Source organism: Hippoglossus stenolepis, chromosome 21 (assembly GCF_022539355.2).
Source record: "Hippoglossus stenolepis isolate QCI-W04-F060 chromosome 21, HSTE1.2, whole genome shotgun sequence".
Taxonomy (NCBI): Eukaryota; Metazoa; Chordata; class Actinopteri; order Pleuronectiformes; family Pleuronectidae; genus Hippoglossus; species Hippoglossus stenolepis.
Window position 1 is genome coordinate 11,057,052 of NC_061503.1, and position 15,164 is coordinate 11,072,215.

A 15,164-nucleotide genomic window follows, 5' to 3' on the forward strand; every position below is an offset into this window, starting at 1 on the left:
CTTATCAAAACTTAGAAATAAGAGTATTTGTATTATTTTGTCTGTGCGGGGAGGTGGTTAACTTAGCTTAGCATTAAAAACAGCTCAAACAACTCAGGGCATACAGCATTATAATTTGTCTGTTGTAATTCATGTTTAAATTGTACAAAACAAAAAGAGGAACAATTATGACGACTGGTTTTAGCACGAGTTTCATGCTGGGACTATTTCTTGACCCAGAACAGCATCAACCCAGTATGCTACTTCTAAGCAGTGTCGGTAGCAAGTCATTGCCTGATGCTACAGTAAAATAAACTCACGACACGCCCATGTTTTTCTCAACATTTTATTGGTTTCCACAAAATGAATAAAAATAAAAAGTAATTTCCTTCAAAATGGTTTGTATGTTGAGGAACTGGACGGTTAAAATTGAGAAAATAATGAAACCAGGGATCAGGCGGTCACAGTGACACCTCGCCTCCCACCCTGCTCCTTTCTTGGCGAGTGGAGGAATAAGGGAGAAGCTGCTTTTATAGATTAGAGCAAGCGGCGGGGACATGAGGAAGAAGAAGGAAGGGACAAGGAGATGGGGAGAGCATCTTTTTAATCTTGAAAAGGTAAAAACTACAGGAGAAAAATACTACATCATTGTTGGGAATCCTGAACCTTGGCAACTTCACTTCTAACCTTTACACCTCAGTGAGAGTGAGAAGACAAACTCAAGGGTAATAAACTATTCTTTTATTCACATGAAGTTAAATCTGAATCCCTTTTTATTAAAGTGAAACTGCTCATTCTCAGAGCAGACCTCTATCTGAAATAAGGCATCTGTAGTGATGACGACTGCAACAGGAGGGTCACACATGCATTCAGCGATCACAAAAAATAAAGGGCGCTTTGAACATGGCTGCCTTACAACAATACCATTAAGATGTATATGGGGTCTGAGGGAGGGATGGGGTTTTCCATTGTCTCTCAGGACGGAGCTCTATCTTCATTTTTTTCAACAGAAGCAAAACAGGAATTGGCAAGATTCAAGCAGAGATAAAGATTCAGTATATCGGCGGCACAAAGATCACAGGGTAAATACCAGGCTGGCCAATGTGTAGCTGTGCATGTGTGTGAGAGAAAGAGCCAAAGAGCAGCCGTAAACAGCGATATGTTCTGAAGGCTGTGTGATGGATGGAAAATGCCAGGAGAGGCTGATCAATAGCAGGCGGGTAGAGGGGGCGGGAAGTGCGGGTGGCGATTGGCTGTTTATGTGAAGGTGAGCCCCGCCTCGTTGTAGACTTTGAAGACCTTCTCGATGGCGTTGACGTAGGCGGCCGTCCGCAGGTCCAGGCCCAGGTTGTGCTTGCTTGCTGTGCGCATGATTTGCTGAAAAGGCAGGAGGGACATTTTTATTAAGAAGTACATATAACAAGAGTCCCTGAATATCTCAAAGACATAATCAATTATCATGGCCTGAACACAGATGAGAAAAAAAAAATATGAACTAAATAAAATTAAGTGTTTATGGATTAATTACAGTAAGTCATTTATGCCAAAACTGACACTGTTGTGGTGTTTACGGATTTTACTGAGCACCAATATATTGAATTCATATCAAGAACCAAGTCAGATTTGTGCATCCTTACACTTGAGATGAGATTTGATTACTTTACTTCAAATCAAAATGGATACAGTGAAACACTGAGTATTTTTAGTGGTCGATAGAAATGTTACTGTTTTGACAGAAAGCTTGAGAACCAACAAACATTTGCAGATCCCTGATGTGGAAGTCTAATGTCTCATCTCAGTTTACTAAACTAAATATGGCACCTGCGGGTTCACTTACCCGAGCAGATCTCTCCATGGTGTAGGCCAATCCAGAGTGAACGATGTCCTTCTCAGAGGCACCCTGCAAAGACAAATGAGTGTTAAACAAATGGTTAATCTTAGACTTTTAAATCTCTTATGAACCTTTGCGTAGCATGAGATTCTCCTCTCAGGTCTCCTCACTATCCCAGAGACCAGATGACAAACTAAATGGGACAGAGCCTTTGCAGTCTGGACCTCGAAGCTCTTGAACAACTTGCGCAAGGATATTAAGTCGTCTGAGTCAGTGTCATCTTTCAAGTCTCTTCTTAAAACTTACTTCTACTGGAAAGCACTTCCTGATGCTATCAAAGCCAGTCGTTTATTCAAATTATTTAACTGTTCAGTTTATTGATTTGTTATGCTATATAACAGTAGATGTTACTCACAGCGACTCTGGCCTGGAAGTCAGCAGTGGGTACGACGGGAATGGGTCCCCCCTGTTTGCCAAACTTCCTCTCCAAACTCTCCTGCACAGACACTATAAGAGAGAACATGGGAGAGGTAAACAAGATATCAGGAGACTATTTTGTTTCTTCATGCTGTATTCTAAAAGCTTGTTTCAGCTGTCGGTAGATTGTGCAGGATTTACAAAGCAGTCGTCTTGTACTCACTGAGCAGATGGTAGTTTGAGTCCCTCTCATATTTGAAGGTCAGTCTTCCATAGCTGACATGGTTAAGATTCTTCAGCCACTCGAAATACGACACTGTCACACCACCAGCATTCAGGTACATGTCCTGAAGAGTAAAACAACACTCACTCAGATTGATCTGCCTGTTTGAAATAATCCTTTTTGATTCTGACAAACAAAGACACTGAAATTAACACTTAATGTTATTAATTTTACAAGTAAAACAAAACAGATGAGAAGAACCAAGACTGGAGGAAGTGTAAAAACGAAGTAGAAATGTTCTACTTCGTGTGCGTGTGCACTTACAGGGATAACCATGACGTTATTCTCCAGGAAGATCTTGTCGGCATCTGGGGTGGTGGGACCGTTGGCACCCTCAGCAATTATCTACAACAAACAAACGGAACTTAAGATGACTGCACTCATATCAATCCACATAATGATTTAAGGGTAGATCAAAATTATTATTTGCCTTGGCCTTGATTCTGCCGGCATTATTACGGTTGAGCTGCTTTTCTCCAGCAGCAGGGATCAGGATGTGGCAGTCGGCTTCCAAAATGCTCCCTTCATAGGGTTTGGCTCCTGGGAAGCCCACAATGGTGCCATGTTGCTGCAGAGACACAAGAAAAAGGAGGATAAATATAATGTTTATTTCCGGAAGAAGAAATGCCAAATGACAGAAATACTGTTTGAAGAGAATGAATCAGTAAGACACAAAAACTGTGCTGGTACCAGTTTGTAGTCCTCCAGCTGCTTGGGGTCGATGCCGTCTGCGTTGTAGATGGATCCATCGATCTCACCGATGCCCACACACTTGGCCCCAAACCTGTGCAGGTACCTCATGGAGTGAAGACCCACATTACCAAAGCCCTGTGAAAAGTCACGGCAAGAAGATAATCATTAAATAATATAAATAGCAAACATATTGTGTGTGTGTGTGTGTGTGTGTGTGTGTGTGTGACACACACACACACACACACAATACCAATTTTATTCAACCATAAAGTATAGCTCAGCTCCAAGGAACTATATCCTCTGGTGCCACCATGTGGACTGCTAAGGTTATAACACCACCATCATCATATGCTGTAATATGAGCTAAAAGGAGACGTCAGACAAGTGAAGTATGTTTGATTATGTTGGTGAGAAATGGAGACAGGATAGATACAATAAAAACACAGGATGTTTTCTGGGTAATATTCAGTTAACTGGCTACATATGGCGATGTGAGTAAAAACAAGATCTGCACTGTCCTCTCTTATGAATATATCGCTAAACAAATCTAATCTCAGCACAACGTAATCCACACATACACACGCACAGAGGGATAAACTGAACTTTTGTCATGATTCAGCTGTTGTCGCCGACTCTGCACCTCCTCAGTGCCCCCCCCCCCTACCCCCATCATCACTCGAATACCCTCTCCACAAACCTCATCTCCTTTCAACATCTAAAATTGTTTTATTACTGCTGAGAAAAATTTGCCTGTTTGAAAATCGGTATAAAACAAAGAAACAATAATTGCAGGTGCAAACAAGTATAAGCACAACCTCTTCTACGTGTGAGAAGGTTACAGAGGGTGCAGCCCTCCTGACAGACACACAACATACAGGGTCGTTAATCAAGAAGGTCAGATTATAGTTTTTGTCATGGAAAAGTGGTAAATGCCCAAAGTAGTCGAGGAAAGCAGCAGAGGCCGATGTCGAGAGGTTGCCATGTGTCAGTGTGTCTTTGTGTCCACCACACGCGAGGTGCTGCCATGTGACGAGTGGAAGTGAAACGGCTGCTTCTCTTCTTAAAGACGAACTGTTTAAATGAATGGTTCACTTAAAGAAAGAAAGCCCTTCCCATGGTTCTTTGTAACTCACCTTTGTTTCTTTCTAACACCTCTAAGACTTTTCCATTTTGTTGCGTTATGTGAAATAAATGTTCATGATCTGAGCATTCCACTGATTACATTTAATCCGTCACACAAAGACCAAAAAAACTAAAATATCAAGTTCAGTAACATAACAGATTTATTTTTTTTATGCTCGACAAGCCGGAATTAGGGAAGGAGAGCAGGCTCATTTCTCCCATAAGACTATTAATTAGTCTTACTTCCTTTGAATCATTTCCCATTAACAAAGAAGGGAAACTCCTTCAGTTCCCTGCCGCAGCTTGGTGTGAGGAGATCAGGGCCAGACTAGAACAGATGGCACGGCTCTGATTGCGACGCAGCTCTAAAGCCCCCTCATTGTGCTTTCAAATGAAATCTTAAACCCTGCAGTATTGACAGTACATTTCCCCTTGAGCAAAATGTTTCCACTGTGATCAAACCACACATGCAGGCGTTAGTTTGTGTACCTGGATGATGAAGGTCTTGTCCTGGCAGCCAGGGGTCAGGCCCACCATGCTCATGTAGGACGCCTCATTCATGAAGTTCTCAATACCATGGAAAACTCCACGGCCAGTGGCTGAGATACGTCCGTGGATTCCTCCCTGGCTGATGGGTTTTCCTGTCACACATGCATGAGCGTTGATGTCCTGTAAACATGGGCAAGGAAGGTCAGAAGACAAACATTATAGACTAGAAAATTATGTAAACAGCACGAGTATAGTTACCATTTTCTTAAAGCTTCAAGCTTTCACTCATTCTCAATTTAATATGAATTCTTGAATCTAGTCAGAGTTTTTGAAAAAAGCATGTGGTGGCCGTGTTGGCATGCCTATACTAAGAGGTTGAGTAGTGCCAGTTCCAGGCAGTACAGTGGTTGACAGAACATCAGCGCACACTACTCATTACACATAATCCTCTGCACTCAGATACCCAGAGCAGGAGTGTTTCACACACTCTTAAGTCCTGCCAGGGGTATCAGGAACAGAGGTCATGTGACTGTATAAGGTGAAAGTAGGTTAAAGAACTAGAGTGGAAAGGGGAATCAAGTGTCACTGAGAAAGGAGTGGGATTTAATAATGTTTTAATGACATGGATATGCAAGAGTGCTTGATGTATATTAATTATAGATAATGAAACCCTATATTGGATTGTGAGTTCATAAAATTACAACAAAACAATTAGTAGCCATTGAGGAACCTGTTTAAAAGATACAGATTCTAGCAAAACCCCATTTCCTGGTCGACTCACTGGTAACCAAAAAAGGCAAAAAAAATGAACGAGCGCAGGAAAAAATGAGCACTATTTTTATTAAGAGGACCAATGATATATCTGATTCTACATAAGGGAGGGACTAACTTTAGCTGTGCATAAAGGCTACCTCTGAAAGGCTTCAGCTGACAGACATGTTGCCACACTGTTGTTGCAGGGTTGGGTAACGACCATCAATAATAATCATCATCCATTATTGATGACAGGTCAGAAAAATGAAGAGTAGTGGCCAGAAAGCCATTCTGTGATTTTTGTTTACCCTCGTTCAGAGTAAGACAGAGAGCCCTTCAATTCATGTTATATTAACTTAGCTACAGTGGGATTTTCTGCTATGACTGTACACGTGTGGCCTCCACTTTCTCCTATATTTAAAATATCTATAACTGAACCTACATGCTTTCATATTTCATTGGTAGTCCCTATTTTTTTGTAAACTGGATAACTTTCCTTCCAGATGAACATAGTGGCCAAACTTGTAACTAGTCTGGTGCTCGTTCAACACATCAGAACGGAATTAGCCTACAAAGTTAGCAGTCTGATGGTTTGCAAAAGTTTGGCCTGGAGTCAAATTCCTGCCCTGAATTATCGTTTCAGTCCAGCCCTGGTAGGGTCATTTGGATTCTCATAACACTGCAGATGGCTTTTCCAAACACTTTTCTGAATATCCCAGACCTAAAACGTGCTAAAAATAAATACCACGTGTGAGTCTTTGAGAATTATAACTTGTGGCAATTGGATGAAACTTTTAACAGTTGTTATAAGCATATGAACATTCTGATAATACACACAAACGTGGGTAAATATATTCTATCTCTGATCAAATAACACCTGTTTGAGAGGTTTTGATAGCAGAAGGATTAACTGATAGCACACACAGAGAAACACACAGGCCTCTGCCTGCAAAGCTGACTTCAAGAGAGCAGGAATGTCTCCCTAATGGGAAGGGAGAGGCAGGAAACCACTGCTCGTGGTTTACATGAGTCACTCCTTGTTTTTCCATTTGGCCCATTTTCCGAGTCGTACCAAAAGAACCAGCCGAAGCACACAGATTTCTATGTCTGAGAACTCACAGTGTGTGCAATGGTGTTGGCGTATGTGTCGGCAATCCAGGACATTTCCCTCTCTCCTGTGCTCATGTCTGGGGCAGGGACATCGATGCCAGGTCCTGGTGAACAGAGATTGTGTAGGAGAGGAAAAGAGGGGAGAGTATTGTAAAGTATGCCAGCGACTGTGTACCTCTGCAGATCCTAACAAATTTGAATGAACTTTGTCATTGACAGCACGGTATCGGATGACAGAAACATGAAGCACAAGACATTGTGTCATACTGTATATACATGTGCCCTCGGGCTGGTATCCTGGAACAAGGTCCAAAAACAGAAGCAGGCATGCAGAGAGGTGGGGGAGGGGAGTACTGAGAGTAAGAAAAGGATGAGCCAATCTCTCAATAGGGGCAGTTTGACCATGTTACACTCACAGTGACAGAATAGAGTAGAGAATGTGCAGTGGGGATTGCTTCACCTCCAGGGTGTATGTATGAATTCACCAGTGAAGGGCCTTGTATAAAACCTCACCAAATGAAACAACTGTGTATGTTTACAAGCATATAAAATATGAATATACACAAATAACAGACTGTTATATTACTCAGTGCTGTTTGCAAAGAACACTATAAACACTAACTTGCATCCAGGCAGGGCTGAAGAATGTGCCCGTATGGGGGCTGTTAACCTGCTGATCTGGGTGTGTGTGAACTTCCAACATAATTACTACTAATCTTACAACTTCCTGCAGAAACTAAAATAATTTTAGAAAATGTTTTTAGTTCTATAATAGTGTTATGTTTACCACCATCTCTTCAAATAAATACTTAAATTAATTCTTCCCTATATTATGTTCTTTTTACTCCTCTACTCCTTACTAACTTCAGTTACTTTGCAGATTCAGGTTACTAATAAAAACACATAAGTATGGTGTTGTTGAAAGTAATCAAGATTATCCCCATCTTTACCAGCCGCAACATTAAATTAAACATTAAATGCAAAATTTTACTTGTAGGAGGGTATTTCTGCACAGTAGTATTGCTACTTTTACTTAACTAAAAAGTTTAACTACATTTTCCACCGCTGCATACAGAATATAGGCGTTTTCATTTCAGGTTTTTCCACCTGTAAACATGAGATTCACAGTGAAACTCTATCTCAATCCCTTTTCTTTCTTTTGACACAGGCACACCCTGAGCTACCCCAGCCTGAATAAACAGCACTAGATGACAGGAGATATTTGCTTCCCTCAGGTAATATTCATCACTACACCTCTTTGAACAAACAGTGACAAGGACACCAGACATTAATCTTTCAAAACAAACAAATAAAAAGCAGTACGACAAATAATCACTCACAGAAAAAATTATAAAACCGTTTCTAACTTTCCGAGTACCAAGTTTTAAGATTATTGATTAAAGAATCTCACCAATGAATCCCTTCTTGGCCAGCTCAATGGTGAATCTCCTTGTAATCTTCTCCAGCTCATTATCCTACAGACGGACACACAGACAGTAGAGGTCAATAAAAACACAGTGGCAGTTCCATATAAAGCAATATGGCAATCAGATATTTAGAAAGAAGCTCCAGCTATTTTGATAAGAACAGCCAATGAACTTTAAATCTGTTCATCTCAAAGTAGCCATCAATAGATGGACTAAATTCCCTATCATCAATCAAATAAAAGGCTGGGAATCCTCACTGAAAGAATGTGAACATTGCACTGTTTATCTTCATTTACTGGCACCGCAGTTCTTCCAGGTTTTAAATAAAAATTAAACTCGATCTCTCTCCATTCAATGGAGGACTAATACAACACGAAGGGGTGAGACTCTGCAGCCCTGGCTTGTGCATTCTTGTTTGGTTGAGTCATCCTCTGGGGTTTGTTTGGATGTGAGAAAGACACACAGCGAAACTGATATTCCTCATATGACTGCCAGCCTCAAGATCTCATCTTGGACTGTCTCACTTTCCTATAAGCATTACAGCACACACGCAAAACATTGCTGTAAATCTCCACATGTGCGTGTTAAGTGTAGGCGCGGAGAGACTGACATTAGAAGGCTTACAGAGTAATTCTTGGGGTTGATCTTGACTCCAGCTTTGGCTCCCCCAAACGGCACATCTGGAGGAAAAAAATAATGCAGCTTAATAAACCACAGGAACATACTGTAGATATGCTTGTGCCAACACACAAGACGATAACATACGCATGCAGAGCTGCATTTTTAATGTGCAGTTAGAAGACAACGAGGCAAAATTAAAGATTGATTCCTATTCTCTGCTAGCATTACATGACCAATAACCTAACATGCTGTCAAATGGTCCTGATTGCTTTTGAACATTAAATGTAAAAGAGATGAAAGCGCAAAAAGAAATTGTAGAGATCAGGGGATAAGAACTAAGAGGCTTTGTGGAAAGCTTAGACTTCAATACCTACCGACAACGGCACACTTGTAGGTCATCAGAGAGGCCAGGGCTTTCACCTCATCCACAGACACATCTGGACTGTAACGGATACCTGAGGAAACACACAAACATACAGAGGGAAGTTTAAAACATGATAACCTTACAAAGAAAAACTGGAAAAAAGGAAAATGGAGTTTTGGTATTTTTACAGAATAATATTTAAAATAAATGGCCTACACAAACACCATCACATGTGTATCTCAACAACAGAATAATACTATCAAAGACTGGACCAATGCTTGCTCGCAGTATGTTCTCCACAATTGCACAAGACCACATAAACCGGTCAGAGATCACTGATTGTGTCTGACAGCCACAGTAACGGAGGTGGGCGGGTGGAGACCGAGTGAGCCAATCCCAGCCCTCCATTCTGACCCCAGCCCGCAAGCTGCAGTGATTTCTTCCTGCTGTCTTGGCTTTACTGCCGTTGCAAGAGTAACATGTGTGGGTCTACCCCAGCACAGCGTAAAAACAAGATCAAATAGCCAGCTGCCGGCCAGGCCATACCGGCACAGTGTGTGTGTGTGTGTGAGAGACTGACAGTGATACCAAATATAGCATATCCAGAGTTAGCTTACGTGGAGAAATCCAAGGGCAAACTCCACAAAGAGGGGACTGCAGAATGGAGAAGAAAGCACTGTGTGTCATTGCATGTGTTCCAACCATGAGCAAAAAAAACACAGGAAGGGCAAGATCCCACTTACTGGCATCATTTATGTTTGTGTTAACACAGTCAGAGCCTCTCGTCCCGGGTCTGTTATTACTGAGATTTTGGAATAGACGAGGAAAAGATCAAACATCCTGAAAACAAAGCTCCATCTTGTGGAGTGCTGTTGTGGTTTCCCCTTCATCTTCCTCGCCATTCATCCACAGATCAGCTGAGTTTCCTCAGGCCGACCGTGGAGGACAATCTCGGGCACAGTAATCAAATTAAAAAGGGAAAAAAAGAATAAGCCTAGCTGCCAACCCATCCCCCATCCAACCAACCATCTAACCATGTATCCACCCAACCAACAGCCGATCCCAGCAACAAGGAATCAAAACACGTCTGTAAACACATTCCTCTGAGTGGGGAGGAACGATTTTTTTCATATAAACTGAGACCACTCTGAAATTCAGAGTTTCCACTGCAGTCAGATGAGTTGGATTTTTTTCACAAGACCTCACAAAATGGAGCTTTGTGAGTCAGAGCCTCTTGGCTGCATTGCTACACTCCTTTTAAAGCAAGTTTTGGCTAAGATTAAGGTGTGTTTGTTTGATTGTATCTTAAAATAGTTAGTTGTTTCATAAATACCCATTTAATCCTGTTGATTTTTCTTCAGCAAGCACATAACTCTTCATGTGTATGTATATATATGCAAGTCTGAGTCCATTCAAAGGTTTTTAACTTCTATAACATACCTATGCGACTTTCACAAACTGCTGAACTTGTGTTTTCCACGTGACATGAATTTATGCCAAGAATCTATTCCACTTCTGCACAGAAAGGAGAAGGATGTTGACTAAACAGATCTAGAGTGGCGTGTACTGTAGAGCAACTTGTCAAACTCTCCTCTGGAAGTGTGAAAACAATGAGATTACTTTATGCTGAAGGTGCAGCTTGGACCACAATGGCTCACTATTAAAAAGTGACAAGATGGGCTGACCAAACTGAGGATAGCAGGTTAGGATACTAACCTCAGGAGAAGCAAAGTAGTAACACAAATAGACATCAACAGTGACAGATGCTGGTGAGTAATGGAATGAAATTGAATACCGAATTAACAATGCTTGTGTTTAACTGGTAAGTAAATAGCTGTTAATGCTAAGACTGGCTATGTGGCACAAGCAAGAATCACATATAGCCCCAGACGCTCACTCAGTAGAAAGCAGCTGTTGCTCTATGTGGCCCTTAAAGCTGGAGCACGACCATGTGCACACACAGAAACAGCCTTTGCACTTTTGATCTGACCACAACTGAGGGTCTGTGCACCGTATCAATGATTAAACGCAATGAATTTCTTTTTACTCCCCTATCACTATTCAACCGCCATTATAATCGGATTAGGAATGAAGGGGCCTGTCAGACATGTTTACTGAACCACTTGAATCAATAAGCTCTGCAGTTTCGTATATGTAGAGCAAGTTAAGATAAGAGAGAAGTTGTGGTTTCACAATGATTCCTGCATGGGCATTTTTTATTGTGTAAAAGACAGTATAACTCCAGCAAATTGCGAAACGATTTCCAATTTTTTTGCCACTTTATAAGTTTGAATTCAAAGTTAACACCTTCAGTGATTTGTGTGGTCAACCATTGGAACAACTGGTTAGCTGTTCCTGTGATCTAAATCAAGCAACGCGAGACAGGAAGTAACACGTTCTAGTAACACGAACGCTATAGAGGATTTCTAATGCCAAGCTGGGTTTGGATACAGCTTCGGCTTGTGGTGATACTCTGCAGTGATACTCTCGCTCTCATGAGATGCATCGAGGAAGTTTTGCTCAGTATAACCGATTTGATTTGACTCAGATTTTTCCCTGCATTTCACACTGCTAACTGGCTGTTAAGTGTGTGGTGCTGCAAATTCATCAATGGGTGCACGGATGCATTACTGATAAGTGGTATGTTGATTTGTAATGGATACTTTATCTGGGTGACGTAGATAAGGCCATTCTGACTCAGTTTCTCAGGCTGCATCCTTTTAAAAAACTATCTGTGTATGGCCCATTCAAGGAACGTGCACATCTTCAGTCTAAATCTGCCTCCCCCCAGAATAGGCCTTCATTCACCACGTTACACGGCTGCAGTAGAGGGTTCCGTGGTGTTAATAACAGGCCAATGTCTGCTCCATACCATTCAAACATGCCCTTCGACTGCGCTGACTGAAAGGCATGCCTCTTTTCTACTGAGATCGCCTCCTCTCCACAGGCCCCTCCCCCACCTGTCACACCGCTGACAAATAGGAGTGCCTGGAAACACGACCACCCCCGTCCCCAAGGCTGACACACCTCCCGTCTTCCTATACATTATAGCTCCACTCACAATTTACCCAGAGTGCACTATAGCAGAAAACCCATAATGCTCCGGCTCTGAACCTTGAACTCTGAACCACGGAGCATAAGTCAGTGAACATAATATCCTCTATATTATAACATTCTGCTTGAGCCTGACACACAGTATTGACAGCTCCTGCATAAAGTAGATGAGTATTTGCATATACAAGGGGGAGGATCATAATCAGTGTATTAGCTCTGCTTTTGGGATTTTTCAGCCTTCTTTGATTCAAAGGACATGTGCAATGGGTCCAACCATGTGTTCTGTGCAGCAAATGTGGGGATGCTAAAGCTGGAAATGCTCAATGACATAACAACTGGGTTCTGCCCTCTCCATCACACCATACATTAGATTAGAATAAGCATAGAGCACGTTGATGATGGCAGGAATTAGATTATAACGGTGTGCATCCATCCAAGTTTGGAGATCAGACCAATGGATAAGAGAAAATTATGTCAAAACTATTGCATTAGTAAGTTCATTCTTAAGATTGATAGATTTAGAAGTAGATAAACAGGGTGATGCTAGCTCGCTGGTGGCCCTCAAGCTAGCAAACAACAGCCACAGGTGAGCAGGAAGGTCACTGTAAACTACCCGGAAAGTCTCAGTTTAAGCAGCCAGAGTTTATACTCGGATGTGAGGTCGGTTAGCTCCGGATGAAGCCAGTGGCTGAGTGTGTGTGTGTGTGTGTGTGTGTGTGTGTGTGTGTGTGTGTGTGTGTGTGTGTGTGTGTTGCGGTGAGCTCCATTTGCAGCAGTTGACTTCCTTGTGTTTTGTGCCTTTAAGTGGCTAACGTTGCTGCTAACTCATGCTAAGTAGCCGGCTGGGGCTACCTAGCAGAGGGGCCGGTCGGGGGTCTCCCGCAGGTCTTACCTCCTTTGCAGGGAGTCCTGTGCTGGCTGTGCTGGGCGCGGTACGCCTCGATCACCTCCCACTCTCCGTTATCCCGCTTGATGGGGAACGACAAGCTCAGGACGTGGTTGCAGGGCTTGATGATGCGCAGGATGCCCCGCACACGGTGCCTCTTCTGCTCGGGGGTCTCCCTGGTCTTTATGTCCTCCACCAGCTTGTCCTCCACGATGGAGGCGCCGCGGTCAAAGAAGCCCTCGACCATGCGGAAGAAGTTGGGGTCGTCGGGCTTGTCGGCCGCGTCGGCATAGTGGCGGACCCGCATCAGGGACGCGGACGCCGGGAGAGCGGAGTCCACGCACCCCGAGGCCAGGGCGCTACCCGCCGAGCGGCTCAGCAGCTCCCCGAAATACCGGTACATGACTGGAGGTGGCTGACCGTGAAGAACTAAAGAAAACAGGGCAGCAAAGCAACCAGGACAATGGGGGGCGACGACAGGAGAGAGGGGGGACGAAAGAGCGACTCCTCACCGGGTCCTGTCTTCTGGCAGAGTGCGAGCGACCCGCTGCGCGTGTTTGCTTTAAAAAGGTGCACGAGCCCAGCGTGGCGGCGCGAGAGGAGGAGGGCCGAGGCGTGCGCGCGCCCGTGCGAGGCAAGTCAACGCAACTGACAGCGCGCGCTCCCGAGGTGTCGCCAGTGATCCTAGCATCTGGTTTATTGACCGCGCGTGCACGTCAGTTTATTAGCGAGCAAGCAAATCTAAAGCACATTTCATTCCAGGAGGATTAGGTTAATAAAATGAAAATATATATGAAGTAGAATAAAAACAATTAAAAGAAGTTGTAATAAAGATAAAAAGCAAGACATAAAATATAGGAGGATGGGTTGAAAATAAAATGAAATAAGATAAAAAAAACAATTAAAAGAAGTTGTAATAAAAGATAAAACACAATTAAGACCAGTCGACCAGACAAAAAAAGAAAATCTTAACATTTGTCATATTTTTGTCAGGATTTCAGCTGGTGCCAGTCACCCACCACCCACCCCTGTGTTGAGGAATTTCTGACCATCCTCACATATTACACCTGCACAATACCATTATGAGAATAGTGCCTGTCTAATTGCACATATACTCCCTTCACTCTTCAAGCAATACCCAAGGTCCGATTATAGATAAAGTGCCAACTAGCTGTACATTGTAGTGTCTTTGCTCTTGGACTTTCATGAGATTTCTTTTGCCTATTTCACCAGTGGCAAGACGTAAGGACACAACGTGATTTAGGAATGCATATTTAGGCTTAACTATCCAATAACAAATACATGATACATGTATATTCAATAGTTTTAGAACTATGTGCAAACAGACATGGGTTCAATGTGGAATTTAATTGGGTTGTGTGCCCACTGTGTGCCATTCTAGATTAAGTTTACGGGAAACCGATCAGGTAGAAAGGAAGTGCACCAGCCTGGTCATTCATTAGTCTTTGTAAGGTGACCACAGTGGTAGAGTTTTGTACTTTGTGGCTTGATGGAACAACCTCAGAACAACCTGATCAGTTTAGTGAGTGACACAATGTTGTTCTAATCCATCGAGCAGACTGTAATATATTTTACTGGATAAAGTAAAAAGTTTGATCAAGTGATATAAGGTGAAAAGTCAGACAATCACCAAAGTCAGTGATACACAACCTCTGGAACCATGAATGTCTGCACAAAATGTTCAAATGTTTCAGTCTGGATCACAGTGGTGGACTGACTGACAGACAGACAGACCCATTTCAATCCCTACACCCACCCACTAGCAAACTTTAAGCATGAAAGCATGAAGCATTTTGACCATAAAGATTTACAATTGTTGCCATTCAGATAGTGATATATCAACATCAACTTGAAACTTGAGCCAATTCTTTACATCAGTAATTTAACTTAATTTCCACCTTTCTGAGCTTAGTCTTGAATCCAAAGTACTTTAGCAGCAAAGTGTTCTCAGTGCTGTTAAGTGCAGACAACTTATTATTGCATGTGTTGTCTAAATGTATGTGTGACGTGGGGCATCAATATGCACACATACAAATGTTCTGTGTGTTTGCAAATATGTGTGACCAAGTAAGAGAGCGTAATCCAGGGCAGCAGGTCACACTTGGTGAGCATGT

The 15,164-nt window shown here is 42.5% G+C and overlaps 1 protein-coding gene across 1 annotated transcript; it reads right to left on the minus strand.

Moving 5' to 3' along the window:
- Window positions 1-309: 309 nt before the first annotated feature.
- Window positions 310-13,575, minus strand: glud1b (glutamate dehydrogenase 1b). The gene is made up of 13 exons (XM_035145167.2): window positions 13,036-13,575; window positions 9,100-9,180; window positions 8,729-8,784; window positions 8,089-8,152; window positions 6,687-6,781; window positions 4,815-4,994; window positions 3,201-3,338; window positions 2,941-3,078; window positions 2,775-2,855; window positions 2,451-2,574; window positions 2,226-2,317; window positions 1,817-1,879; window positions 310-1,356 (listed from the first exon to the last, which is right to left on the minus strand). Exons 1-13 carry the CDS (start codon window positions 13,430-13,432, stop codon window positions 1,237-1,239), a joined length of 1,629 nt encoding a protein of 542 aa, XP_035001058.1. The 5' UTR covers window positions 13,433-13,575; the 3' UTR covers window positions 310-1,236.
- Window positions 13,576-15,164: the final 1,589 nt, after the last annotated feature.